At 46.8% G+C, this 27,946-nt stretch overlaps 1 protein-coding gene across 1 annotated transcript in view; it reads right to left on the reverse strand.

Annotated features, from left to right (window-relative positions):
* LOC133533723 (SAFB-like transcription modulator) overlaps positions 1 to 27,946 on the reverse strand; it is a 31,072-nt gene that overhangs the window by 2,226 nt on the left and 900 nt on the right. Inside the window, exons 3-16 of the mRNA XM_061872760.1 lie at positions 27,400 to 27,427; positions 26,617 to 26,734; positions 26,070 to 26,104; positions 25,850 to 25,995; positions 25,623 to 25,740; positions 25,408 to 25,541; positions 25,211 to 25,324; positions 24,510 to 24,587; positions 21,515 to 21,675; positions 17,279 to 17,392; positions 16,912 to 17,038; positions 15,310 to 15,436; positions 14,573 to 14,800; positions 3,274 to 3,456 (exon numbers count right to left, since the gene is read on the reverse strand). Of these exons, the coding sequence (XP_061728744.1) occupies positions 3,284 to 3,456; positions 14,573 to 14,800; positions 15,310 to 15,436; positions 16,912 to 17,038; positions 17,279 to 17,392; positions 21,515 to 21,675; positions 24,510 to 24,587; positions 25,211 to 25,324; positions 25,408 to 25,541; positions 25,623 to 25,740; positions 25,850 to 25,995; positions 26,070 to 26,104; positions 26,617 to 26,734; positions 27,400 to 27,427 (1,701 nt within the window). The 3' untranslated portion in view covers positions 3,274 to 3,283. The remainder of the gene's footprint in view (positions 1 to 3,273; positions 3,457 to 14,572; positions 14,801 to 15,309; positions 15,437 to 16,911; positions 17,039 to 17,278; positions 17,393 to 21,514; positions 21,676 to 24,509; positions 24,588 to 25,210; positions 25,325 to 25,407; positions 25,542 to 25,622; positions 25,741 to 25,849; positions 25,996 to 26,069; positions 26,105 to 26,616; positions 26,735 to 27,399; positions 27,428 to 27,946) is intronic.

Consider the following 27,946-nt stretch of genomic DNA (forward strand, 5'->3'; position numbering starts at 1 on the left):
CCACCAAGTTGTTACCAGTGGTAAATACTGGCACATTGTTTCCCACGTGTGCCTTTAAATTGTACCAATTTTATAGTGACATCTGGTGATGTAGTTTGCACAATCGGTAATCCTAATCAACTTAACGCAAAAGTAGGTATCGGATTCCATTAATAGAAATCGCCGCCATCTTTACTAATGTTAACCACATTTCTAAGTGTCGCCCCCCTGCTTCCAGCTGGCAGCTGTACCCACCAAGTTGTTACCAGTGGTAAATACTGGCACATTGTTTCCCACGTGTGCCTTTAAATTGTACCAATTTTATAGTGACATCTGGTGATGTAGTTTGCACAATCGGTAATCAACTTAACGCAAAAGTAGGTATCGGATTCCATTAATAGAAATCGCCGCCATCTTTACTAATGTTAACCACATTTCTAAATGTCGCCCCCCTGCTTCCAGCTGGCAGCTGTACCCACCAAGTTGTTACCAGTGGTAAATACTGGCACATTGTTTCCCACGTGTGCCTTTAAATTGTACCAATTTTATAGTGACATCTGGTGATGTAGTTTGCACAATCGGTAATCAACTTGACGCAAAAGTAGGTTATCGGATTCCATTAATAGAAATCGCCGCCATCTTTACTAATGTTAACCACATTTCTAAGTGTCGCCCCCCTGCTTCCAGCTGGCAGCTGTACCCACCAAGTTGTTACCAGTGGTAAAAACTGGCACTTTGTTTCCCACGTGTAGCCAATGGGAACAACTGGGAACGTTTTCCCAGTTACCACTGGGTACAGGTGGAATTTTCTGCCCAGTAGTTGCCAGTAGATGTCACCATAATTTTGTTAACCCATTTATGCCCAAGACCCGTCGAGCGTACACAATACGCATACATATTTTTTTTAAGCTTGTAAATATTTGTCACACACTATTATGATAATACAATATTAGTTAGTGGTGACTGTTTCAACTGCCTTGTTAATATTGAAACGAAAAAAAAAATGAATATTAACATCATTGTTAGTAGATAATTGCCTAAGATATAATATAATACAACGACCACCAAATATTATGACATAAAAGTACAGTGAGAGACAATCCTCGTTGCCTTACCCCTCACACAAACAAAATATTATACTACAGCTTGGTAAATGTTGCGTGCCATTATCCAAACAGTAATCGGTTGTAAAATGGTACAATATCAAACAGCTTCAACACTAAATACGCTTTAAAACCAGCCAATAAAGTTCATTTTAGCCTGCTGCGGAAACATTTTTAGTTTTTACAAGTAGCACCAGGCTACGGTGATCCAAACACTGAGCCATGTCAATAACTTCTAAAATATACATAGTTTTGGTATCTTTAATATATGGATTTTTCTGTTTGCTTGCAACGAGTATGTATCTAGAATTTCAGTATATTTACTATATTGCACTCAAAGTAAACCAAAATTGAATATTCTAGGCTCTATTTTCATTAAAAAAAAACGCATTTATAATTTTTTATCGTAATATACCTTATAGAAATGGTTGTTAACTTAGTGGATACGTATTTTATTACGTCAAATTACGTTTCGTTTATGTTTAAATCAGAATTTATTCATGACTCACATGAGTCACTGGCCCTGCGGAACTGCTTGAGCATGACCCATAAGCTGAGTCGCTGGCCCTGAATGGGCTAAAGTTCAATAGTAATAATATCTTATAAATATAGTGTTTTAAAGTGCCGCAGGTTCGGAGAGCTGACTTTTGAAAAATTGTACCGCTTTTTTTAGAATTCAATATGGTTAAAAAAATGTATTTATCAATCTTGAAGATTTTCTTAAGTGACTTCATCAATTCGAATCCTGATTTTTTTACTTTCGCGGGAGAGAAAAAAATCACGAACATAAAAACGTAAAGAGAAATTAACTTTTATATGCAAATTTATCTTATTAATTGCAAATTTAATAATTTATTGTTATGTAAAATGCATGGGTTAGGTACACCATATTATAATAACAATAATAATTAAAATCTTCTCGTCTATACTGGTACTATACTTCGTTTTTAGGTTTCCGTACCCAAAGGGTTAAACGGGACCCTATTACTGAGACTCCGCTGTCCGTCCGTCTGTCACCAGGCTGTATCTCATGAACCGTGATAGTTAGCCAGTTGAAATTTCTACAGATTATGTATTTCTGTTGCCGTTATAACAACAAATACTAAAAACAGAATAAAATAAATATTTCATTCCACTCTCGAGGTTCTCATCCAATCACCGAAGTTAAGCAACGTCGGGCGGGGTCAGTACTTGGATGGGTGACTGTTTTTATAGATAATGGTACGGAACCCTTCCTGTGCGAGTATGCCTCGTACTTGGCCTGTTTTTTTAGCATGAGAAAGAAGGAAAGCGTTCTTGACGTGTGTATTTTCGTTGAAAAAAAAGGTCATGGCAAAATGTACCAATGTATTATTTTCTGTATTTCTGCAATGTTCTGCCGCCAGACAGTAGCACTAGCTCATATTGTAAACCATAGCCTCATAAAGCCCAGCCAAACCATTGAAACATCCAAAATTTGCCACTGAAATTAGAACCTGTGCAGGGAATAGTTTTGATTTGTTTGAAAATTGAAGAAAACAAATGCAACTCTGTTTCAATTAAATATGATTTAAATATCATTGAACTCAATGAGTCCTATAGGTAGACCCTTGGGACTTACGAGGATAGAGTAACTTATACATACATACTATGCATTTAAACAGTTTTTTTGAGAAGTTTTCACTATGACATTGATGCATCAAGGCGGTTTGTTTACAGAGGCCTACCGCGACACGCAAAAATTTGTTATGTGCCTCTTTATCGCTCGAAAACATTGATAGAAAGGCACATAATACAATTTCGTGTTTCGCGCTAGGCCCTCAGTATGTGCTAGTGGCGCCCCCCTAGGAAGAATTTTGCGTAATATCTCCTATTATGAATAATATACGATCATTTACATTTTGTTGATTTTATAATAGTTTAAAAAATTAAAAAGTCTTTCAATAAATATACACGTCTAGATTGTTTACCTTTTTTCTATGCAAAATATAAACGAAGTATAGTATTTTACCAAAACCTACAGAATTGTGGCCGGAATCTTTATGCGAGTCCCTTAATTAAACTCACTCGGAAGTTTTTTAAGCGCAAAAAACCTCTTAAAAACTTAAATTAGACTCAAAAGTCACCAACACTACTTTGCCGCCTCGATATCGCGTCCACCTTTCGTAGTTTTTATAAAAGTGGCAGGTGAGTCGGGGCGTGGGGCGCTCACCGTGGACGGCTCAGTACTTGCGGTAGTCGCGGGCCGGCTGCGCGTAGCGGTCGGGGTAGGCGGCGCCGGGCGGGGGCGGCTGGTAGGCGGGCGGGTAGCGCTGCTCGTAGGCGCCGTAGCGCGCCTCGCCCGACCACGCCTCGCTGCTGCCGCCGCCGCCGCCGCCTCCGCTGCTGCTGCCGCCTGAGGGGTCATCGAAACTCTTCATTACGGCATACGCTTTTACTGGAAGCACCGATAGTGACAAGGTAGAAATAAGGATGTAATGTAACTGTCTATTCAACGTTGACTGTACAATAAAAACTACAATTGATTGGGACATGCTAAAGTTTAATCGTTTTATAAGATCCCGAATCTGTAATGCATTTTCCCGGCATGATCCCATTCTCGGCAAATCAATGTAATCAAAATATGTATTTCCCACACAACCAATAGTTATTTACGCAAGTTAGGCCAATCAAACTAGATTTTTTCAAGAATTAATTCCCAGCACAGCAGGCTGGAAATCGATTCAACACAAAATCGTTTTGATTAGGGACTGATTTCCGTTACGGTATAACGGTATGGTTACAATACCGATACATTACGGTACCGGTATATACCTTAGCCGTTATTATAGCCAAACTGATAGTATTAAATAAAATCAAAAGGGCTTACAGGCGTACACTAAAAAAGACAGCTTCCATCCAACAGGAACCAAGTTGGCGCAAGGCGCGGGCGGCTTGGCAACGACGCATAAGCTGATAGGGTACCTTTATGAAAGCGGTTAAGGTACCCGAAAAAATTACGGTACCGTTATTTTTCGGTAGCGAAATAAATTTATTCGGCTACCTAAATACCGTTATATAATGGTATCGTTATTTTTCGGTTATGCAGTCCCTGGCATTGATACTAATTACGAGGGGTGTTCAATATATTCGCAGTATTGATACCTTCCGACCTTTTTTAGTGACTAATTTAATACTGGCCACTATGAGACATTCATCGACATTAAAAAAAAGTAAATAAGAAAAAAATATATGTTCTCTTGTTTTTCTACAATTGCCGAACAAACGTCATCACCATGGCCGATTTTGCAATTTTACTCAAATTAGAGCACCAAGCCGTAATAAAGTTCTTGGCTAAACAGGAAATAAAAAACAAAAAACTATAAAAGAAGAAATGGATTCTGTTTACCGGGAGTTTGCCCCTTCACTATCTACGGTTCAAAAGTGGTCAGGTGAATTCATGCGTGGGAGGGAGAGCATCGAAGATGACCCTACCCCTGCTCGCCCCGTCGCAGCTACTTCATTGGACATATTTAAAAAAACGAGAAAATTATATTAGAAGATACTCGAATGCTGCATGCTCTTTGCTCTTTCAGCAATGCATAAAATCAATTACTGAAAGAACTAAACTTTCTATTGGTACTATACACGATATTATCCACGGCCATCTTGATATGTCAAAAGTTAGTGCAAGATGGATGCCGCGAATGCTGACGCCTCTTCAGAAAGATACGCGAATTGCTTATTGTTCCGAGTTTATTGACTTATGTGGTGAAAATCCCGATGAGATACTTCAAAGGATTGTTACTGGGGATGAAACCTGGGTTCATCAATATGACCCAGAGAGCAAACAAGAATCCATGCAGTGGCACATTAAAGATATACCTCATCCCAAAAAGTTTAAGTCCCTACCTTCAGCCGGTAAGGTCATGGCAACGATATTCTGGGATTGTGAGGGTATATTGCTGATAGATTATAAAGATAAAGGTGTAAATATAACGGGGCAGTACTACGCTAATATTTTACGCCAATTAAAGGAAGCAATTAAAGAAAAGAGGAGGGGAAAGTTAACTAGGGGTGTTCTGCTTCTGCATGACAATGCTCCTGTCCATACTGCTCAGATTACCAAGGCTGCGGCTCGAGAATCCGGATTTGAAACTATAATACCCCAGTAAAATTAGATCAAATTTTGACCAAACTTGTACATTTAAAATTACTAAGCGGGACTTTTTGGAATATGTACGGACACCTTCCAGGATGACGCTCGCGAAAGTCCCAGGCTTTCCCTAGTGGGATAGGCGGGATATCCTGGAAAACCTGGAATTTCAAGAAAATTTCTGGAGTTTGCTTAAAATCGTTCCCCCTCGAACAGGTTCTCGCCTTGTCGTGGCGGGGGGGGCTCAGTAACCGTGGATTGGTGATTGGTGAAGCCAAGAGGAATCTACTGAGGGGTCGCGGAGGAAAAGGCGTGTGGGTATGAAAAAGTACCTCGCTCAACGGCCACGGACTTTGATTTCGAGCTCCATTGCTTTTTCTGCGATCGATTGATGGTTGTTCAACACCCAAACCGTATGCCTTTCTGCCAGGTGGAGACTTTAGAAATAATATGGATCATTCGTGAGTATGCTGTCAAAAGAAATGACCAGTGGGGTGAGCAGGTCACCACAAAGTAAGGCACGGTTTCAGACTTAGTGTGGCAGCTGCGGATAGATACCATAGGGCTAGCTACAATTATTTCAAGCGTGTTGGATCTTCCTTCCCAGGCGCATCTAGTGTAAAGGGCAAAAAAAAGCGATGCAGTGAAAAGTGCAGCTTTCGATAAATCATGCCAAGAGCTTGAAGAGAATTGTGATGACTGCCAGTATACTCTTGCAGAGCTAATATTAGAAATGAAGGAGTATAATCCTACCCATGATACTTATAGTAAAAATCATCTTAGGAGAAAACTAAAAGAGAAGTTCGGGTAGGGAGTTGTGTTCACTGAAGGACAGGGACAAATTTATGTTGTATGTTTCACGGGCGTTGCTCATAAGATTTTAAGTGAGAACTGGTACAGTAACACAAATGCGGACACTCAAAGTGAGAGGCTGAGAGTCATCAAGACAGCAGCTCGCCTTCTTCGTCAGGACATACTCTCTAAACCATATGACACTTCTTGTTATCCATCTGCTTCAGACATGTCAGGAGGGGGAGAGGACTTAGTCCCCGACTTTCTTCAATTATTTCTAGAGGAGCTCATGCAAACTAAAAGCAACAAAGTGCATGCAGGTAAACAGACAAAGGCAGTAGCCATTGGACAAGATAGTTTCTGCTCTTCGGCCGCGCTCTTTTCTTTCTCCGCTCTTATTTGGACTTGGCGTAACTTTGCACAGACTATTTGGTTCTAAACTACTCATTGACATGCTTCACAATTTAGGTTTTTCTTCATCGTACAATGAAGCAGGGACGTATGAGAATTCAGTGGCTAAAAGCGCTCCAGCAACTATCTACCAAAGTGCATATGTCCAAAGCTGTCTTTGATAATGCAGACCATAATGTAAGAACCCTTGATGGCCACGGCACATGGCATACCATGGGTGGTATCTTGTGCGCAACGCCGAAGTCTGCTTTACATGCAGACAAACCTGTAACGCGACCGTCTTCTGGCAGCCGAGTTACTTCTGCAGAAAATGAACCAAACGGCCATCTTCCTATACAACATTACATCACCCCAGATCACGACGGATATTCTAAGCTACTTGCTGTGGATATGACAAATGTAGATATAGACTGCAACACGCAAGAGTTGGCATGTTCTCTTGACTTCCTGTGGGCGTCTTGACTGTGGAATGGCGCTTCGCCTCATCCAGGTTGGAGTGGATACATGGTGATCGCTCACCAATCTCAGCCCTATCAAGTGTCAGCTGTGATTCCGATGCCCTTCATTAACCTCAACCCCTCCAACAACTCCACTATATTCACCGCTCTCTCTTATGCGGCTAACGTATGTGTGAAGCAAAATCAGACCTCCATTATGGTGTGTATATTCACTTCTTTATTCTCCATGAGAGTATAACAATGTTTTGTAATAAATACTTCTACTCTTTTGTCGTAGGTTACGTTTGATCAGCAACTCTACTGTAAGGCGGTTGCAATGGTCTTAGCAGAACCCTCCGACAGTCCTCTCAACCGTGTCATCGTTAGACTTGGCGGTTTTTAATATGAAAGGTTAATGAACATGACAAACAAGGATTTCCAGGAATCCTATACTGCAATAAGCATAGGCCTGAATCTGAGTAGTATAGAGGCAATGGTTGCGTAGAGCGCAAAAAATTCATAAGAAATTATCAAAGTAGCTTATTTTTTAACTATTTACGCTCGCTCCAAGGAAAATTCCAGGTGCCCTGGAATCCTGGAACTTAAAATATTTAACATCAACATCATTAAAAAAAATAGAAAGTCGTTAAGTATTAAAAAATCGGCGTCCTGCCATTGCTTAAACCAATCCTAGCTTTTTCCTCCCAGTTCCAGGAAAATTCCAGGTTTTCCAGGTTTTTTGACACTAGAATGTACTGGATAATAAATATAGAATTTCAAATGTCGTGTATGTAAAAAAATGTGACCAAATGAAACATAAAATGCGCTATTTATAACGATTTAAAGGCACGCTCCAGGAAATACCTTCAAATTCTAGTTTCTCCAGGATTTCCCGGCTATCCCACTAGGGAGGGCCTGGGACTTTCTTGAGCCTTATCCCAGAAGGTGTCCTAACATATTTCAAAAGGTCCCGTTTAGTAATTTTAAATGTACAAGTTAAAACCTAATTTGACTGTACTATAACCCACACGCCATACAGTCCAGACTTAGCCCCAAGCACCTTTTTTTTGTTCCCAGATCTTAAAAAATATCTGCGAGGATATCGATTTTCTGACGATGAAACGTTGAAGGTGGCAGTGCAAAAGCATTTTGACACTAAAAATAAAACATATTTTTATGACGGTCTTAAAAAACTTATTGACCGATCTTTTAAGTGCAAAAACATAGGACAGGAATAAAAATAAAAATATTACCTTTATCGTTCTCTTTCATTTTCATACATTTCATCGATATTGAACGCCCCTCGTATGTGTAATCCGAGTTTGCACAATCCCAGAAGTTGTACATAAATATGCAAATATGTATGTACAACTGTCTGTCTGTCTCAGTATTTTGCTTGTGGCTCAATAACGGTACGTCCAACGGAAAATTTGCTCATGATGAAAATTGATATTTGAGGATCCGAAAGGTACCTAATGATGAGGCTTTCTCGAGTGCAAACTACAATCGGTATTTTTTTCCTATAAATGGCTTTTACTCCTCGCTAATTTTAGCAAGGTGGATTGGCAGACCAATGTCGAGGTGTGGACTTTTGACTTATGTGAGCAGAGAATGTTCGGTTTATTGGATATGGTTACATCACTATAGCGTGGCAAGGACCGTAATGGAGTTTCCCAAGTTATGTCGGCTTTTATGGTATTAAATCCTTTTTTTTTTATGATGATTGGTGTATTTAGTTTAACAGTACCTATAAATAAATTCGTAGTCAAGTTTGTAAAAATGTCCACCATTTTCAATTTCTATATTTTTTTGTGTAATCATATTAAAATCCAAGGACTCCTTTTCACCAAAGTTTGACTGATCCACAAAACCTTGCTGGTAGTGCCACTTTAGGTGCCCTATTAAATTCCCGAGTAAAATTACGCCGATTTTCGTTTCGCAGACGGGTCCTTTGGTACAGGAACGTTTGGCAGGAATTGTGTAATGACACAGTGTAGCCACTGACCGCTTACTGTTCACCTCCACAGCCTGATACCGATTCGCTAAGAAGGAAGTGATGATCGCGAGTGGTATACTGCGGACACCATAATGCTCGAGTTTCTTTGCGATAAGTCCGTGGTCTACCAGGTCAAAATCGCGCGATAAGTCAAAAAATATGACAGCCACCCGCCGCCTGCCGCTCGACCTACCGGCTTGATAGGCATATTGCTCTCTGCAGAGGCTGTCCTTTTTTCTCAAAAAATGCATAAGGCGATCACAAACCCCCAACTCGAACACCTTTGAGACTACAGGGACCAGAGAAATAAGCTTATATTTTTTTAATTCCGTTTTACTACCTTTCCCTTTGTATACCGGTGTGACCTTTATTTTTTTAAGGGATTCAGGGTAGGTGCCGTTGTGTGTGGAGTTTAAAGTGGTGGCAAAGTGCTTGCAAGGCACAACCCGGTAGAACACGCAAGGTATGAGCTGGCAGGCCATAGATGTCCTTCGTATCCTTAGGTTTTATTCGCATTATCAAGTTAACCAGTTCCTCTACGGTAAAGGGTACGAAAAACATACTTTCCGTCACCGGGGGCACACTGCAACGTAAAAAATGCATCGCCTTAGCAATATCAGGCCGCAACGGGGCATCGCAGACCACGGACAAGTAGTATGCATTAAGCGAGTCCGCCAGCTGCACGTCGCTGCCGGCCGCGAGTCACCCACCACTTTGAATGCTTTTATTCGTTTGAGTTTGAATCATACGGGTACCTAATGATTCTCCGAAAATTAATTCGCAGATTATCGTTTCGCAGAGAGATTCATTTGTAGATGTAACTTTTGGTCGACTAACGTTACGCAGACTCTTGGTTCACATACAGTTCAGTTCGCTTCTGTGGAAATTAGTAGAACAATTATTGGACGATTTATGTGCTAGTGAAAATAAGTATATAATTAAATATATCAAATCAAAACCATGTTTATCCGACTCAAACTAAAAGTTGTTGTGTGGGTTAGTCATGTTCTAGTCTAGCCATAAATAAGAGAAATGATTATTCGACCTATTGTATTTCGACCAATAGTTTCTCGGGTAATTAAAACATAATGCATTTTTAATGTATTCTCACTTTCACCCTTCTAAGCTGATTTTGTATGCTGCTGCAACACCTTGATCACTATTAAATGCTTTTGGTAGCCTTCCTGCTGGTAGTGCTTTCTTCTTCCAAATGCCGAGGAATGTTGCAGACAGTAATGTGAAATCGGGAATTTTGCTAAATGGCCAAAAATTGGAATTCCAGGGAATTTTGTACCACCTGAGTCGACCTGCCTCTGGAACCACACCCTGCACCTTCGTGACCCAACCATCAGGTGGAACTACCCAATAAAGTCAACCGGGCGCGCATAGCTACCCGTCGCGCGCCGCACTACAGGGAAGTGGCTGTCCAGTAAGACGGTGCTAAGTGAACACGGTTTTCTCACAAATATTAGCTCAGTGTTCTAGAACTCATGTCCCTGAGATATCTACCTACCTATTTAGTTCGTGATTAGTGGAAATTCTAGAGACTTTTAGTATTATTTTAGTTTTTAATTAAATATTGTTAAAGTTTAATAGTGTTCTTTATTTCTATCCACTAAAAAACCACTAATGTGCGTATCAATGTTCTGCGAATTGACTACTCGTGCAAACGACTATTATGCGTAATGACATTCTGCCAATCGTTACTCGGCCAAAGAACCCGTCTGCGAATCGTTGTCGGCGAATCGAAAATCGGCGTATTTTTTGTTGGAAAATCAAGAGGGCTCCGGATCATGGGTACCTAATGCTTCTCCGAAATTTAATTCGCAGATTATCGATTCGCCGAATATCGTTTCGCAGAGTGATTCATTTGTAGACTTTTGGTCGACTAACGTTCGCATACTCTTGGTTCACATACAGTTCAGTTCGCTTCTGTGGAAATTAGTAGAACAATTATTGGACGATTTTCATTTGGCAGAGTAATCTTTTCGTTTAAGGAATGTTTAGTCGAATAACGTTTCACATTCAATCAATTATTAACTTAAATATGAACAAAAGCATAGGTTATATTGTACAAACAGCAATAGTTAATTGTCCACCGGTGGACCTTATGCCTTTTGTAATAAGGTACACCGATGGACAGCCATCAACCATCATCAGCCGATGGGCAGCGATGGAGTGTGGGCCATCGTACCTTGCAATATAGGTTTTTAATATCTGGGAGATCGAGCCTTGCTCGGAAAATTAATAAAACTCAAAAATGCGTGTTTTCCCAGAGATCCGACCTAACTAGATTGATTTTTGGCCCCACGAAAATCCCCATATAGCAAATTTCATCGAAATCGATAGAGCCGATCCGAGAGCGGCGGAGCCCCGAAATGTATAATATATACAAGAATTGCTCGTTTCAAGGCATAAGATTTTATGGTCATTTGTACAAGTGAAAATAAGTATACAATTAAATGTATCAAAACCATGTTTATCCGACTCAAATTAAAAGTTGTTGTGTAGGTTAATCATGTCCTAGTCTAGCCATAAATAAGAGGGAAGTTTTGCTAATCAATATCAATGCCAAATGATTATTCGACCTATTGTGTTTCGACCAATAGTTTCTCGGGTAATTGTGAGAGTTAATAAATGATTATTCTACGAAAAGTAAATATGCGTATCAATATTGCAATAATAGTTAGCAAGTTGCACAGAATAAATAATAGTACTACCGTACAGAAAATTCATGTAATTATATTATCTGTGCCATCTGTGGTTGTGCATGCAAAGGGACGTCAAGTTGGCCAACCCTAATAATTGCTCGGAGCAATGCCGAGCCGAATGGAGCCAAGTCCGAACGCTCTAGTTTCCTTTCCGTGGCAAGAATGGCCTGCATCTTCACCAGACTTCAATCCGTTGGACTTTTCTATATGGGGATACGATTAAGTTGCGGGAAAAGAGATCGATTTGAGCTAATTAATTTATTATGTAAATATAGAGTATGCTTCAAATAAAAACAAGTTTAATATTCAGATTTGAAGTTTTGTTTTAATTTTATGGCTATTTTAAACTGGGACACTTAATCTGCCCAACTCTGTACATTAGGTACCTATCGTTATTTATCCTGGGCATTTTTCGCAAATCGACAACCATTGTGCCTATTTTGCTGGCCTGTTCCTATTCCTAATCTTATTACTAAGGTCCGACCGAGAATGCTTTTTCTGTCTCGGCCGAGAACGAGACCGAGACCGAGATTCAATGGGATTCTCGGCCGAGACCGAGACCGAGAATTTATAAAATAGAAGAAAAAAAACCGTTTTTTGCAATCAAAATGTTTCAATAGTCGAAATTCGACGATTTATCAGAAAAAGTTATCATGATCAATTCGTAGCGCTATTAAAGGGTATTTTTATGGTTCCGTAGCCAAAATGGCAACTTATAGCGTCTGTCCATATGTCACAACCATTTTTTTACTCGAAAACTATACGATATATTTTATAACGATATATGGAACGAAGCTGTATTATGTAATGTGAGTCGCATCTTAGTAAGGTAAATAATTAAGCTGTAATATATACTTTTTCAGGAAAATTATTTTGAATATCTTTTTATTAAAACGAAGCTGGTGCCACGAACATTCTCTCTTTTGCTCGTCTGACTTTTTGTATTGTATGAATAAGGTACGGAACCCTCCATTATGCGTTTCCCGACACGCACTTGGCCAGTTTTTCTAGTACGGATGTACACAAAAAGAGGAACAATAACAATAATCAAAATTATAGTTAGGTATGTCCAATATTCCACAACAGTAATCCGCCACAGGTATTGTTTTGTACATACCTACTATACCTTACCTTTTCCCGTAAATAAAAATATATTAAGTATCAAAATACCCAGTGTCATCTTACACCCAAATTTAATTTAAGTTACATCTCAATAACAATATACACTCATTTATTAACTCTTCCGCAATAACAACAACCACAAAACGAAAAGAACCAAAGAACAGATGGCCTACCGCGAACCACGTTCGACGTGTTGCCTCCCTGTCACACTTACGCACAAATTTACCAGTGCGACAGAGAGGCAACACGTCGAACGTGGTTCGTGGTAGGCCCTCAAGTCATTACTGGCAACCGAGCCTATCCGTTCCCAACCCAACACCGTATTTGATAAGTAATTGGCTTAAAATGTGGGTACGAAACCAATCAAAATCACAAAAAACGTCACATCACGCGGGTGATGCCACCAACGGGTGGCTTAGAAACGGGCACTCGTGTGCGGTAAATTCAAATCCACTAATGATAACTTATTGCCTAGTCTCGGTCTCGGCAAGAATCTCGGCCCATTTTGGCCGAGAACAGAGACCGAGATCTCGGCCCGATTTTTGGCCGAGAATGCCGAGACCGAGACCGAGATCTCGGTCGGACCTTACTTATTACTAGATTCATTATTCTAGTAGCCGTTAGTCAGCGGAGGCCAGTGCGGTAGGCCACAGTGGAGTTTTAAAATCAATCTGAGATAAATTGTAGAACGTGAATCGGTTGACCCGTACTTCATAAAAATCGGCTCAGGAGAAGAGTATTAAATATAATCAAAGAGAATTTGTAAAAGAGGGGTATTGCCAAAGAAATCTTTTTTTGGTGTATTGTCAAATTTACTGCCTTTTTTCGCCACATAATTAAAACTTTTAGAATGCCATTTTAGACCGCGGGCCAGGAGCATATTTCGTCAGCCATCGCCCGGCTGATACTTTGTCAGATGATAGTTTAGATGCTCTTTTAAACTAAAAAAACCGTCAGCCGGTTCTATCGCGGTGGAATGACCGTCAGTTGTTGTTTAGAAAATATGCGCCTACCATTTTATGTGCGGCAAAGTATGCGTAATGTGTAAATTGCGAAATCCGTTGATGGCTTTTTAGGCGATTACACCTGATGAAATGCTACATGCAACGTTTCATGATTTGTTTTTGCTATCATAAAAGGTATAGCGCTTATTTTTTACATGTTCATGCGACCAGCTGATGTTCTTACCACCGCAATATAACCGGCTGACGATTTTTTAATTAACAACAGCATCTGAACTATCATTTGACAAAGTATCAAACGAGAGGCGATGACATTTTTTTTTTGTTTTACGTTTTTCGGTGTTTGCCATTCCTTAACCCACCAACGGAGCGGCAGCAGACGTCCGCGAGGGTTCTTCATACCTAGCCGTTAACCACTACACGAGTTTTCAGCCGGGAGGCGATTGGTCATAGAAATTGTTCCTGGCTCGCGCTCTATTTGACTTTGATCCTTATTCATTCACTGATATGTGTTCAATTTGTTAAATATCAAAAAGTGGCGCCATTTTACCGGGCACTACCCAAAGGTTATCGTGCCTTCGCTCGAACGATGCTGTTATAACTTTGGCCTTTGATCTATTAGATGGCGCTACTTTTTGATATTTAACAAATTGAACACATATCAGTGAAAGAATAAGGTTCAAAATCTAATGGCGTTCTAAGTTTTAATTATGTGTTAAAAGATGGCAGTAAATTTACGTCGCTACAAAGTTTTTTTTGACAATACAATTCAAAATTTCTGCGATACATTTATAGCAAACTTATTAACTTATATTATATTATCTTTATTTCAGTTATGTCTCACGCTCGCAGCGAATTAGAAACTCCGTTTGAAACAGCTGGAATATTATGAGCGTTTATTTTAGAGTCGTGTTTATAATGAATGAGAGATATCCGGGTGGGTACCTTTGGCGGGCGGCTGCGGGTCGGGGTAGCGGGCGGCGTGGGCGGCGTGGGAGGCGTGGGAGGCGTGCTGGTGCGGCCAGGCGCGCGCGTCGGGCTTGGCGGGCGGCGAGGGCCGGTAGGAGCGCTCGCGCGCCTCGTAGCGCGCCGGCTCCTTGGCGCGCGTGCCCGGCGGCAGCGGCTGCCGCGCCTCCTCCGCGCTGCCGTTCGCCGCGTACTTCATGCTGCCGGCTGCGGGCGCTACACGTTAGGGGGGGGGACTCGCCGGCTCGGCCCGACACTGTGGCCGACCTCCAAAATATTGAGCGCCTCTTTTTCATTCGTAACTGTTATTGTTAAGTTTAACGTTGGCCTGCCGGTCGTCAGTGTGCAAAATTTCACGCCTACGATGTTTGCCGCGAACGAACAGATGTACGAACTTAGTACTCTAAAAGAGGTGCTAAATTTTCTAGCCGAGGCTGTAAACATGCTGAGGAGTACAACAAAAAGTAAAAAAAAAGCCCTAGTGAAATGGGACTATTATAATTTTAACACAAGACTTTTTATTTAGTTTATAAGTTTTGATGTTAATCATATACCTACATAAGCATAAATACACCAGGGTTTTATCAAGGTTTGGCTAACCCGTGTGAGCTGAATATGCAGCTCTAAATAACTTTTACTATGGGATCAACTCCGCATGCGATATACTGGATAAATTTAAGAAGTAAAATAAAATAACATACATATAGGTCTATTACCGGCGACGTGTCTTGGGTAGTCGCGCTTGTAGTCGCGGTCGCGGTCGCGCTTGTCGGAACGGTCATAGTTCGCCGGCATCTCGAACCGCGGCGGCGGCGGCGCCTCGAACTGGCCGCGGCTTGATGACTGCAGGGCAAACATTGTCAAAATTGGTAAAACTTACGACTACATAATTTTTTTTAACGATGAGAGAGAGAGTGCAGAGTAGTATCTCGCTTGTAAAGTGGGTGAGCCAGTATTGCGGTAGAGGGAGATAGAGCGAAAGTCTAGAAAAAAGAATCGGTAAACGTCAAGTAACTAAGGGTCATATCTCACCGGGACAGCGACAGTTGAGACAGAGTCGGTGGATGTCAGTAACTTACACTAATCATGGGTCGCGGCGGCGGGCGCTTGTGGCGCGGCTCACGCTCGTAGTTGACGAGCGGCGGGCTGGCGGCCGTCTCGCGGTAGATAGAGACAACGACAGTTGAGACAGAGACGGTAGATGTCAGTAACTTACACCGACCATGGGCGGCGGCGGCGGGCGCTTGTGGCGCGGCTCGCGCTCGTAGTTGTCCGGCGGCGGGCTGGCGGCCGTCTTGCGGTAGATAGAGACAACGACAGTTGAGACAGAGACGGTAGATGTCAGTAACTTACACCGACCATGGGCGGCGGCGGCGGGCGCTTGTGGCGCGGCTCGCGCTCGTAGTTGTCCGGCGGCGGGCTGGCGGCCGTCTTGCGGTAGATAGAGACAACGACAGTTGAGACAGAGACGGTAGATGTCAGTAACTTACACCGACCATGGGCGGCGGCGGCGGGCGCTTGTGGCGCGGCTCGCGCTCGTAGTTGTCCGGCGGCGGGCTGGCGGCCGTCTTGCGGTAGATAGAGACAACGACAGTTGAGACAGAGACGGTAGATGTCAGTAACTTACACCGACCATGGGCGGCGGCGGCGGGCGCTTGTGGCGCGGCTCGCGCTCGTAGTTGTCGGGCGGCGGGCTGGCGGCCGTCTTGCGGTAGATAGAGACAACGACAGTTGAGACAGAGACGGTAGAAGTCAGTAACTTACACCGACCATGGGCGGCGGCGGCGGGCGCTTGTGGCGCGGCTCGCGCTCGTAGTTGTCCGGCGGCGGGCTGGCGGCCGTCTCGCGGTAAATAGAAACAACGACAGTTGAGACAGAGACGGTAGATGTCAGTAACTTACACCGACCATGGGCGGCGGCGGCGGGCGCTTGTGGCGCGGCTCGCGCTCGTAGTTGTCGGGCGGCGGGCTGGCGGCCGTCTTGCGGTAGATAGAGACAACGACAGTTGAGACAGAGACGGTAGATGTCAGTAACTTACACCGACCATGGGCGGCGGCGGCGGGCGCTTGTGGCGCGGCTCGCGCTCGTAGTTGTCGGGCGGCGGGCTGGCGGCCGTCTTGCGGTAGATAGAGACAACGACAGTTGAGACAGAGACGGTAGATGTCAGTAACTTACACCGACCATGGGCGGCGGCGGCGGGCGCTTGTGGCGCGGCCCGCGCTCGTAGTTGTCGGGCGGCGGGCTGGCGGCCGTCTTGCGGTAGATAGAGACAACGACAGTTGAGACAGAGACGGTAGATGTCAGTAACTTACACCGACCATGGGCGGCGGCGGCGGGCGCTTGTGGCGCGGCTCGCGCTCGTAGTTGTCCGGCGGCGGGCTGGCGGCCGTCTTGCGGTAGGCAGCGCTGCTCTCGTAGCCGCGCTTGCGACGCTCCTCCTCCAGGCTACGATACACGAATACGAAGTTTAAATTATAAGAGGGAATGTTATGCTCTGGAGGCGCGCATTAGTTTGGTTTACTGTAGGTACATGCATAAAGACCAATAGCGGAATGAAAATGTGATTTTAATCCGATGATTTAGACGAGTCAAACTTGTAAATACACTCCTACACTATAAACAAATATAAATAAGTTACTCATACTGTTAAGGTAGCCCAGATATTGTTTTTCTAAGCATACTCACCGCAGTTGCGCGCGTTTGAGTTCGAGTCGTTCAAGTTCGAGTTTCTCGCGTTCCAGCCGGTGCCGCTCGCGCTCGAGCCGCAGCAACTCGTTCTTCTCACGCTCAATCTTTTCCCTGTAACCAAACGTAACTATGAATTGCGTTTTGGATGCACGCGCGCCGCGCGGGATCTTCCTGCACCACAGTGACAAGAGTCGGGTCGGGAGTACAGACCTCTCGGCGCGCAGCTTCTCGCGCTCCAGCTCGAGGCGGTGCTTCTCCTGGCGCTGGCGACGCTCGCGCTCGCGCAGCGCGTCCTCGGCCGCGCGCCGCCGCCGCTCCTCCTCCACCACAGTGACAAGAGTCGGGTCAGGAGTACAGACCTCTCGGCGCGCAGCTTCTCGCGCTCCAGCTCGAGGCGGTGCTTCTCCTGGCGCTGGCGACGCTCGCGCTCGTGCAACGCGTCCTCGGCCGCGCGCCGCCGCCGCTCCTCCTCCACCACAGTGACAAGAGTCGGGTCGGGAGTACAGACCTCTCGGCGCGCAGCTTCTCGCGCTCCAGCTCGAGGCGGTGCTTCTCCTGGCGCTGGCGACGCTCGCGCTCGCGCAGCGCGTCCTCGGCCGCGCGCCGCCGCCGCTCCTCCTCCACCACAGTGACAAGAGTCGGGTCGGGAGTACAGACCTCTCGGCGCGCAGCTTCTCGCGCTCCAGCTCGAGGCGGTGCTTCTCCTGGCGCTGGCGACGCTCGCGCTCGCGCAGCGCGTCCTCGGCCGCGCGCCGCCGCCGCTCCTCCTCCACCACAGTGACAAGAGTCGGGTCGGGAGTACAGACCTCTCGGCGCGCAGCTTCTCGCGCCCCAGCTCGAGGCGGTGCTTCTCCTGGCGCTGGCGACGCTCGCGCTCGTGCAACGCGTCCTCGGCCGCGCGCCGCCGCCGCTCCTCCTCCACCACAGTGACAAGAGTCGGGTCGGGAGTACAGACCTCTCGGCGCGCAGCTTCTCGCGCTCCAGCTCGAGGCGGTGCTTCTCCTGGCGCTGGCGACGCTCGCGCTCGCGCAGCGCGTCCTCGGCCGCGCGCCGCCGCCGCTCCTCCTCCACCACAGTGACAAGAGTCGGGTCGGGAGTACAGACCTCTCGGCGCGCAGCTTCTCGCGCTCCAGCTCGAGGCGGTGCTTCTCCTGGCGCTGGCGACGCTCGCGCTCGCGCAGCGCGTCCTCGGCCGCGCGCCGCCGCCGCTCCTCCTCCACCACAGTGACAAGAGTCGGGTCGGGAGTACAGACCTCTCGGCGCGCAGCTTCTCGCGCTCCAGCTCGAGGCGGTGCTTCTCCTGGCGCTGGCGACGCTCGCGCTCGCGCAGCGCGTCCTCGGCCGCGCGCCGCCGCCGCTCCTCCTCCACCACAGTGACAAGAGTCGGGTCGGGAGTACAGACCTCTCGGCGCGCAGCTTCTCGCGCTCCAGCTCGAGGCGGTGCTTCTCCTGGCGCTGGCGACGCTCGCGCTCGCGCAGCGCGTCCTCGGCCGCGCGCCGCCGCCGCTCCTCCTCCACCACAGTGACAAGAGTCGGGTCGGGAGTACAGACCTCTCGGCGCGCAGCTTCTCGCGCTCCAGCTCGAGGCGGTGCTTCTCCTGGCGCTGGCGACGCTCGCGCTCGCGCAGCGCGTCCTCGGCCGCGCGCCGCCGCCGCTCCTCCTCCACCACAGTGACAAGAGTCGGGTCGGGAGTACAGACCTCTCGGCGCGCAGCTTCTCGCGCTCCAGCTCGAGGCGGTGCTTCTCCTGGCGCTGGCGACGCTCGCGCTCGCGCAGCGCGTCCTCGGCCGCGCGCCGCCGCCGCTCCTCCTCCACCACAGTGACAAGAGTCGGGTCGGGAGTACAGACCTCTCGGCGCGCAGCTTCTCGCGCTCCAGCTCGAGGCGGTGCTTCTCCTGGCGCTGGCGACGCTCGCGCTCGCGCAGCGCGTCCTCGGCCGCGCGCCGCCGCCGCTCCTCCTCCACCACAGTGACAAGAGTCGGGTCGGGAGTACAGACCTCTCGGCGCGCAGCTTCTCGCGCCCCAGCTCGAGGCGGTGCTTCTCCTGGCGCTGGCGACGCTCGCGCTCGTGCAACGCGTCCTCGGCCGCGCGCCGCCGCCGCTCCTCCTCCACCACAGTGACAAGAGTCGGGTCGGGAGTACAGACCTCTCGGCGCGCAGCTTCTCGCGCTCCAGCTCGAGGCGGTGCTTCTCCTGGCGCTGGCGACGCTCGCGCTCGCGCAGCGCGTCCTCGGCCGCGCGCCGCCGCCGCTCCTCCTCCACCACAGTGACAAGAGTCGGGTCGGGAGTACAGACCTCTCGGCGCGCAGCTTCTCGCGCTCCAGCTCGAGGCGGTGCTTCTCCTGGCGCTGGCGACGCTCGCGCTCGCGCAGCGCGTCCTCGGCCGCGCGCCGCCGCCGCTCCTCCTCCACCACAGTGACAAGAGTCGGGTCGGGAGTACAGACCTCTCGGCGCGCAGCTTCTCGCGCTCCAGCTCGAGGCGGTGCTTCTCCTGGCGCTGGCGACGCTCGCGCTCGCGCAGCGCGTCCTCGGCCGCGCGCCGCCGCCGCTCCTCCTCCACCACAGTGACAAGAGTCGGGTCGGGAGTACAGACCTCTCGGCGCGCAGCTTCTCGCGCTCCAGCTCGAGGCGGTGCTTCTCCTGGCGCTGGCGACGCTCGCGCTCGCGCAGCGCGTCCTCGGCCGCGCGCCGCCGCCGCTCCTCCTCCACCACAGTGACAAGAGTCGGGTCGGGAGTACAGACCTCTCGGCGCGCAGCTTCTCGCGCTCCAGCTCGAGGCGGTGCTTCTCCTGGCGCTGGCGACGCTCGCGCTCGCGCAGCGCGTCCTCGGCCGCGCGCCGCCGCCGCTCCTCCTCCACCACAGTGACAAGAGTCGGGTCGGGAGTACAGACCTCTCGGCGCGCAGCTTCTCGCGCTCCAGCTCGAGGCGGTGCTTCTCCTGGCGCTGGCGACGCTCGCGCTCGCGCAGCGCGTCCTCGGCCGCGCGCCGCCGCCGCTCCTCCTCCACCACAGTGACAAGAGTCGGGTCGGGAGTACAGACCTCTCGGCGCGCAGCTTCTCGCGCCCCAGCTCGAGGCGGTGCTTCTCCTGGCGCTGGCGACGCTCGCGCTCGTGCAACGCGTCCTCGGCCGCGCGCCGCCGCCGCTCCTCCTCCACCACAGTGACAAGAGTCGGGTCGGGAGTACAGACCTCTCGGCGCGCAGCTTCTCGCGCTCCAGCTCGAGGCGGTGCTTCTCCTGGCGCTGGCGACGCTCGCGCTCGCGCAGCGCGACCTCGGCCGCGCGCCGCCGCCGCTCCTCCTCCACCACAGTGACAAGAGTCGGGTCGGGAGTACAGACCTCTCGGCGCGCAGCTTCTCGCGCTCCAGCTCGAGGCGGTGCTTCTCCTGGCGCTGGCGACGCTCGCGCTCGCGCAGCGCGTCCTCGGCCGCGCGCCGCCGCCGCTCCTCCTCCACCACAGTGACAAGAGTCGGGTCGGGAGTACAGACCTCTCGGCGCGCAGCTTCTCGCGCTCCAGCTCGGGGCGGTGCTTCTCCTGGCGCTGGCGACGCTCGCGCTCGCGCAGCGCGTCCTCGGCCGCGCGCCGCCGCCGCTCCTCCTCCACCACAGTGACAAGAGTCGGGTCGGGAGTACAGACCTCTCGGCGCGCAGCTTCTCGCGCTCCAGCTCGAGGCGGTGCTTCTCCTGGCGCTGGCGACGCTCGCGCTCGCGCAGCGCGTCCTCGGCCGCGCGCCGCCGCCGCTCCTCCTCCACCACAGTGACAAGAGTCGGGTCGGGAGTACAGACCTCTCGGCGCGCAGCTTCTCGCGCTCCAGCTCGGGGCGGTGCTTCTCCTGGCGCTGGCGACGCTCGCGCTCGCGCAGCGCGTCCTCGGCCGCGCGCCGCCGCCGCTCCTCCTCCACCACAGTGACAAGAGTCGGGTCGGGAGTACAGACCTCTCGGCGCGCAGCTTCTCGCGCTCCAGCTCGAGGCGGTGCTTCTCCTGGCGCTGGCGACGCTCGCGCTCGCGCAGCGCGTCCTCGGCCGCGCGCCGCCGCCGCTCCTCCTCCACCACAGTGACAAGAGTCGGGTCGGGAGTACAGACCTCTCGGCGCGCAGCTTCTCGCGCTCCAGCTCGAGGCGGTGCTTCTCCTGGCGCTGGCGACGCTCGCGCTCGCGCAGCGCGTCCTCGGCCGCCCGCCGCCGCCGCTCCTCCTCCACCACAGTGACAAGAGTCGGGTCGGGAGTACAGACCTCTCGGCGCGCAGCTTCTCGCGCTCCAGCTCGAGGCGGTGCTTCTCCTGGCGCTGGCGACGCTCGCGCTCGCGCAGCGCGTCCTCGGCCGCCCGCCGCCGCCGCTCCTCCTCGCGCGCCGCTCGGGACCGCTCGCGCGCGCGCGCCACGTCGCGCTCTTTCTGCACAACATGACTCACAGTTGGAATGAACACAGTTTTACATAATCTTTAATAGAAAAAACCGACTTCACAAACATGGGCGTAGGCAGGTACAGGCAGTCAAATTTTACATACAATGTATGTTGAGCTCAACGAGGGGTGGGAGGGGGGTTAGGTTCGGCAACGCGCATGTAACTCCTCTGGAGTTGCAGGCGTACATAGGCTACGGATACTGCTTACCATCAGGCGGGCCGTATGCTTGTTTGCCACCGACGTAGTATTTAAAAAAAAATGCCCCTCTGTGGCGTCCATGTATACCAAGGGTTAACTGGCTGACAACGCCCTTGTTCACAAGAGTTTAAAACCACAGATATAATAGAAACACCACATAACACACGCAAAATCACGATTTATGTTGAAACCAAGCGTGCCGACTTTTTACTACCTACTGTGACGTCACAGCCGAAATTTTGTGATGGGAAATCCAAAACGATTCATAGACACCGATGCCCATTCGCTCCGCTACGATTCAACTGTCTGACTCATACTCATACATTTTTGTACCCTTTCGACGCATAGTACCAAATTCGCAATTTGCCATTTGGCGTTTCGCGGAGTATTATTTTTATACACGCAAAGCACCAAGTTCTCACAATACCAAATACGCTTAGTGCCAATACGCATAGTGCCACATATGTTGCGGTAGAGGTAGAGGATAGTTTGAAAGAATATGTATAGATCTGATATATGAGTAGGTATATTAATCATCCTACTCTGGGGTGGGGTAATTACAATCCAACGTCGACAGGAAAAAAATACGCTTAAAAATAATACTCAATATTTTATTTACTTCCTTTTTTTTTTTTACCTTCAACAAAAATAGAACTTAAAAGTTATCTTTTAATACATAATGTAATATAAGGCATAAGTGAAAGCCTGCCATTGATTTAAACCATGGTTTTAGATCATAGTCTTGAATATTAAAGAAAACTGCATTTATACATTAAAAAAAAAACTTATACTCAGCTCAGAAATCGAACCCGTTCGACTTTTTTTTGTTAATTATGAATGCAGTTTTCTTTGTTGCTAAAATCGACGCCATGGTTCCTAAAAACAGATCTTGCTATGTCTCATAGTTTCCGACTTCACCATACTGACCCACTTGGATTGTACACTACCGGGAGTAACGATATTTTTGACGATCACAAAGTGTCACTAGCGAAGTTTCTACTCCGCGTGTTACAGCTTTGGTAACTAGCAAAGTTGGTACTATGCGAGTTGGTACTATACGAATTACAGATTTGGTAACTAACGTAGTTGGTGTTTTGCGAGTTGATCACTTTACAAACTTGGTACTTTACGAAATTGGGGTTTTGCGGAATTGGACATATGAGTATGTTGGCACATTGCGAATTTGGTACTATGCGTCGAAAGGGATTAACATGAATGACATTTATTTTCTGACAGACGAATAATCTTTCTCTCAACTTTTACCCTAGTACTGTATTTACTGTTTCAGAGAGATGCACTGCACATCTTAATTCTTTAAAATGGAACCGTTTGAACACAGAGAATTACATAACCGAAATTCAAAACAGGCTGGTGTTAGTTATAAAACTCGTGGTGTGCGCGCGGTTGCCGGATTTTTTATTTTCAAGGGCGCAGTCCTGAGCCTAAATGTGACCGAAACCGCCAAAACGTCCTATTTTGTCATTTGCCATAAGGACGTCATTTGTTTATATCTTTGTATGAATAACCTGTCAAGGCGTCCTTATCGCAAGCGAGAAAGTGGGACATTTTGCCTTTCTCAAAGAAACCGGTATTGTAATTTACTCCATTTTGGAGATAAATATTTCTTCTTTAATTTCACTTCAATTGTTTGGTGGATTTAAACACAATGTCCGTGTTACAATAACACTATTTTTTTTATACAACGTCGGTGGCAAACAAGCATACGGCCCAACTGATGGTACGCAGTCTCCGTAGCCTATGTACACCTGCAACTCCAGAGGAGTTACATGCGCGTAATACGTTTTATGTAAAATAAAAAAAAAAAGACTAAAAATTAACTATGCAATTCAGTTTCCTTAAATGTACTAAGCATCTAGTCTGTATCGCTACAAACACGCGTTGCAGGCGCGTTAGCATCTCGTCTGTATAGCTCCAAACGCGCGATGCAGGCGTGTTAATAGCACCTCGTATGTATCGTTACAAACGCGCGATGCAGGCGCGTTAATAGCATCTCATCTGCATCGCTACAAACGCGCGATGCAGGCGCGTTAATAGCATCTCATCTGCATCGCTACAAACGCGCGATGCAAGCGCGTTAGCATCTCGTCTATATCGCTACAAACGCGCGATGCAGGCGCGTTAGCATCTTGTCCATATAGTTACAAACGCGCGATGCAGGCGCGTTAGCATCTCGTCTATATAGCTACAAACGCGCGATGAAGGCGCGTTAGCAGTGGAGGGGCAAAACCAAAATTTGGTGTGGGCAAGGTACATTTAGCGAGGCCCTCTAAAAACGAATAAGGTCTTACGTTGCGTTTGAGTTTACGTATTTGAGGCGCCACGCCCCTCGGACCGAGGCCGTAGGCGGTCACCCACACCTAGCGCCGCCTCTGCGCGTTAGCATATCGCCGGTATCGCTACAAACGCGCGATGCAGGCGCGTTAGCATCGCGTATGTTTAGCTACAAACGCGCGTTGCAGGCGCGTCTGCATCGATATAGGTGTGCAAAGGTCTACAAGCTGCATCTGACTTGCGTGCGAATCGCGTGTGTAACGATACAAACGCGAGTCAACGGAACGTTAAAAAGTCGCGGTGTTCATAGGCCCTAAATTGATTTCACTTACCCATATCTTGGAAAAAGAGAGAACTTCCCTTGGTGACCTTCGTCTTTCTCGACTTCTGGTGCTACGTTTGGCTTTGTCCTGTTAAGAAAGTTTTAATAATTCTGTCATAACAATTCAGTCCAAAATCCAATGTTGCATTGTTTGACGACCGGTCTGGCCTAGCCCTATAAAGCCAATGGTCCCGGGTTCTAATCCTGGTAAGGGTTTTTATTCGTGTGATGAGCACAGTTATTTGTTCCTGAGTCATGGGTATTTTTCATGTATTTAAGTATTTATATATATCGTTGTCCAAGTTGTGGGTACTTAGACAACGATATATACACAAGCCTTATTGAGCTTACTGTGGGACTTTAGTCAATTTGGGTAATAATGTCCTATAATATTTATTTACACAATTTCTGTCGCCCCCCATTTTTGTCTTTATCATACGAAAAAACTCAAGAGATTATGGAGAATTGTTATGAATAAATTATTGTGAAACAAACAGTCTTAAAATAAACATATGAGCAACTTAGCTAATAGCTATGCATTGATTTCGTTATAGACCTATAGTTTCCTAATTTAAAATTATTCGATGTACAATTGAAAAAAAAAAAATAGTAATAATAGAAAAAATAATAATAGTAATAATTCATGGAAAATGTTGCCTAGACGAAACCATAAGGCTCACACTGTCAAAAAGTATGTTGTAAGAATCTTACTTTGTCTTTTTGGTCTGCCTTGTCACGCGTTTCTGACTTTGTGCTCTCTTCACCTGACACCTCTCCCTCTTTCTTTACTTTTTCAGTACTCTTTTCATTAGCTTCCTTGCCATCCTATAACAATTTCATTTTGTCAAGATCATGAAATATGCGTTTTATTTTAGCAATATTATTAACGTTACGACAAATTACATTACCTCGTTTTCCTTATCTTTTGAGTCATCTTTACGATCCTTGCTTGATCTGCGGTCCGGTCTTGTCGGCTGCCTTCGAGACGATGATTCCGATTCAGACTTAGCCTTTTCGACAGAGATCATTCGTCCATGCAACTCTGTACATTAAAAACGAAAGAAAAATAAAACAATAATTCAAATGATGAAAATATTACCTCAAAAGGAAAATAGTGACTGACCAGTTCTATGCAAGTTCTTGATACAGTTTTCAGCATCCTGGGCACTAGCCATAGTGACGTAGCCGTAGCAACGCGAGCCTGGGGTCCGAGCATTTGTGACTACTTTTGCTCCAATTACCTGCAAATAGCATTGTATTTTGTATCAACTAAAATTAATGAAATAATTAGTTTTATTATAATTTATTTTCGTTCGACTTCATAAAATGCATTAAGCGGATGCATTTTACCTTCCCATGCTTGCTGCAGAGTTGCTTGAGGTCCTTGGCACGCGTGTCGCCCGACAGGCCACTGACCCACAGGTTGCGCGCGCCGCCCTCTTTGCCATCATCCTTTTTCTCCTTTTTGTCACCCTCCCCATCCTTGTCCTGGCCCTCTGCAAAATTAGACATTTATTAATAAATGATAACCCTTCACTAAAATATAATACTTCAGCACAATTAAATTCACCTTTAGCTTCCTTATCCGATTTATTGCAGTCATTGCTGAAAAACAAAAAGAAAAATCAGTAATCTTATAAACCATTTTAAATTTAGAACATTAACAAATTGCGATCACGATTGTATTAGGTGTAATGTGTAGTCAAGTGAAAATGAAGCACGAGAAGTCGTTACATTGCGTCACACCCAATCAACTACAAAGTTTTGCACCATTACTCCTCTCGATGACGAAGTGACGGGGCCAGGTTTGCCGTTGATGATGCGCCGCAGCCGCGCGCTCTTATTGAAATGATCTTCTTGAAGTCCTCTTCAATTGCAGGGGTCGAAGTCGCAGAAAGCGCAAGCTCGTCGCACACACGAAACCCGTCGTCCAATCCAGACATCAGAGAGGCAGCGATATCGCCAACCAGTCGAAGACCCTCACAGTTAGCGCCACACGACGACACGTGTTTGGTGCAAAACTTTGTAGCGATAACGTTACTAGAGTATCAATCGTTCGAATCGGAGAATATAGATGCGCGGGGCGGCGTCGCGACGGCCATTCGGCATTCACCAACCTAGTGGCGGCGGCTTCGGAGTTTACTTGTTGGTCATCGACGGCGACGTCGCTTGGAGCGGCAGCAGGCGCCGGTGCAGCCTCGTCGCTCGGTGCAGGGTCCTCACTCGCGCCGTCATCTACGCCAGTACACGAGTCAGTCGTCACCGAGGGCAGCGCGGGCCGCTCGTTAGGAGCGACCCGCCCTGCAAGCTTTCTATCTTCACTCAGGTCAAAAGTAGCAAGATGATTCTCTTCACATTTCTTCATAATGGGAAACGTTATTTCATTTTGACCTGAAAACTTGATTCTATATTAGCACCACTGTCCCTAGGGATGGATTGAGTACCAGAGCGGAGTTGGAGCTCTATTTATGTTGAACATAAGTTTTGTACACTGCAAGGCAATGTCTTGATTTGTGACATGAGAAGAAGAACCATGACTTTAACATTAGGATATTAGCTGAAGGAGTATGTTGATCACTGGCATAGTCTGAAGAAACTGGTGGGTCCTCATCCTATACAATGCTTGTTTTATTTTGTGGTGATAACCAGCAGCAAGTTCTCTATTGTGGTGCTTCCAATTTATACAATCTGAGTTTTTTCTCCATTGTCAGTCATCTCCATTCTTGAAGACAGCAGCACTCCACAAGTATTTGCAATAGTGAAATGTTTATAATCCTCAGCATATTAAATAACTAAACAATAAGTTTAAACACAAATAACAATTTCACTGAGCATTCAATATACAGAAAAGTTTGCGCTTATCAATGGGACTAGGGAGTCCAAATATGCCTAAAACTTACCTTTTTTGAGCTTAGCAGTAGAATCCGTCTGAAACAAGTAATTAATATATAGAAAACAGCTGCAGCTGCATTCTTGGCCAGACTCCAAACCAGGGATCGGAACCGGTTTTTTGCAAAAACATCGAAATAACCATATATTTCGATTTATTTTATACTGTAAATGTAGGACTCAGTTGTGTTTTCAGATAACGACTTTGTATTATTAGATTGCCTAATTAGAAATGAAGTAATTAACAAAGAACGAAAAAATAACGTTTTCGTTCCCATACAAAAAATACCGGTTTCCGATCCCTGCTCCAAACAATTTACAGTTCAAATAGATTTATAGCTTAATCAAGTTTATTGCATGGAAAGTCATATAACCATTTTACATGTTAGACTTCTATGACAGTTATAAAAATAAAGAGAACTCCATTTGAACTAAAATATATTTAACTACAAAATTTAACAATTGTCTTACTAGTACAATTTATATTTATGTGTGACTAGAATAAATACATGGTCCTAGCTTGGATGATAACCAATTGTTCAGTTAATCTACTTCCAT

This window comes from Cydia pomonella, chromosome 2, assembly GCF_033807575.1.
Source record: "Cydia pomonella isolate Wapato2018A chromosome 2, ilCydPomo1, whole genome shotgun sequence".
Classification (NCBI taxonomy): domain Eukaryota; kingdom Metazoa; phylum Arthropoda; class Insecta; order Lepidoptera; family Tortricidae; genus Cydia; species Cydia pomonella.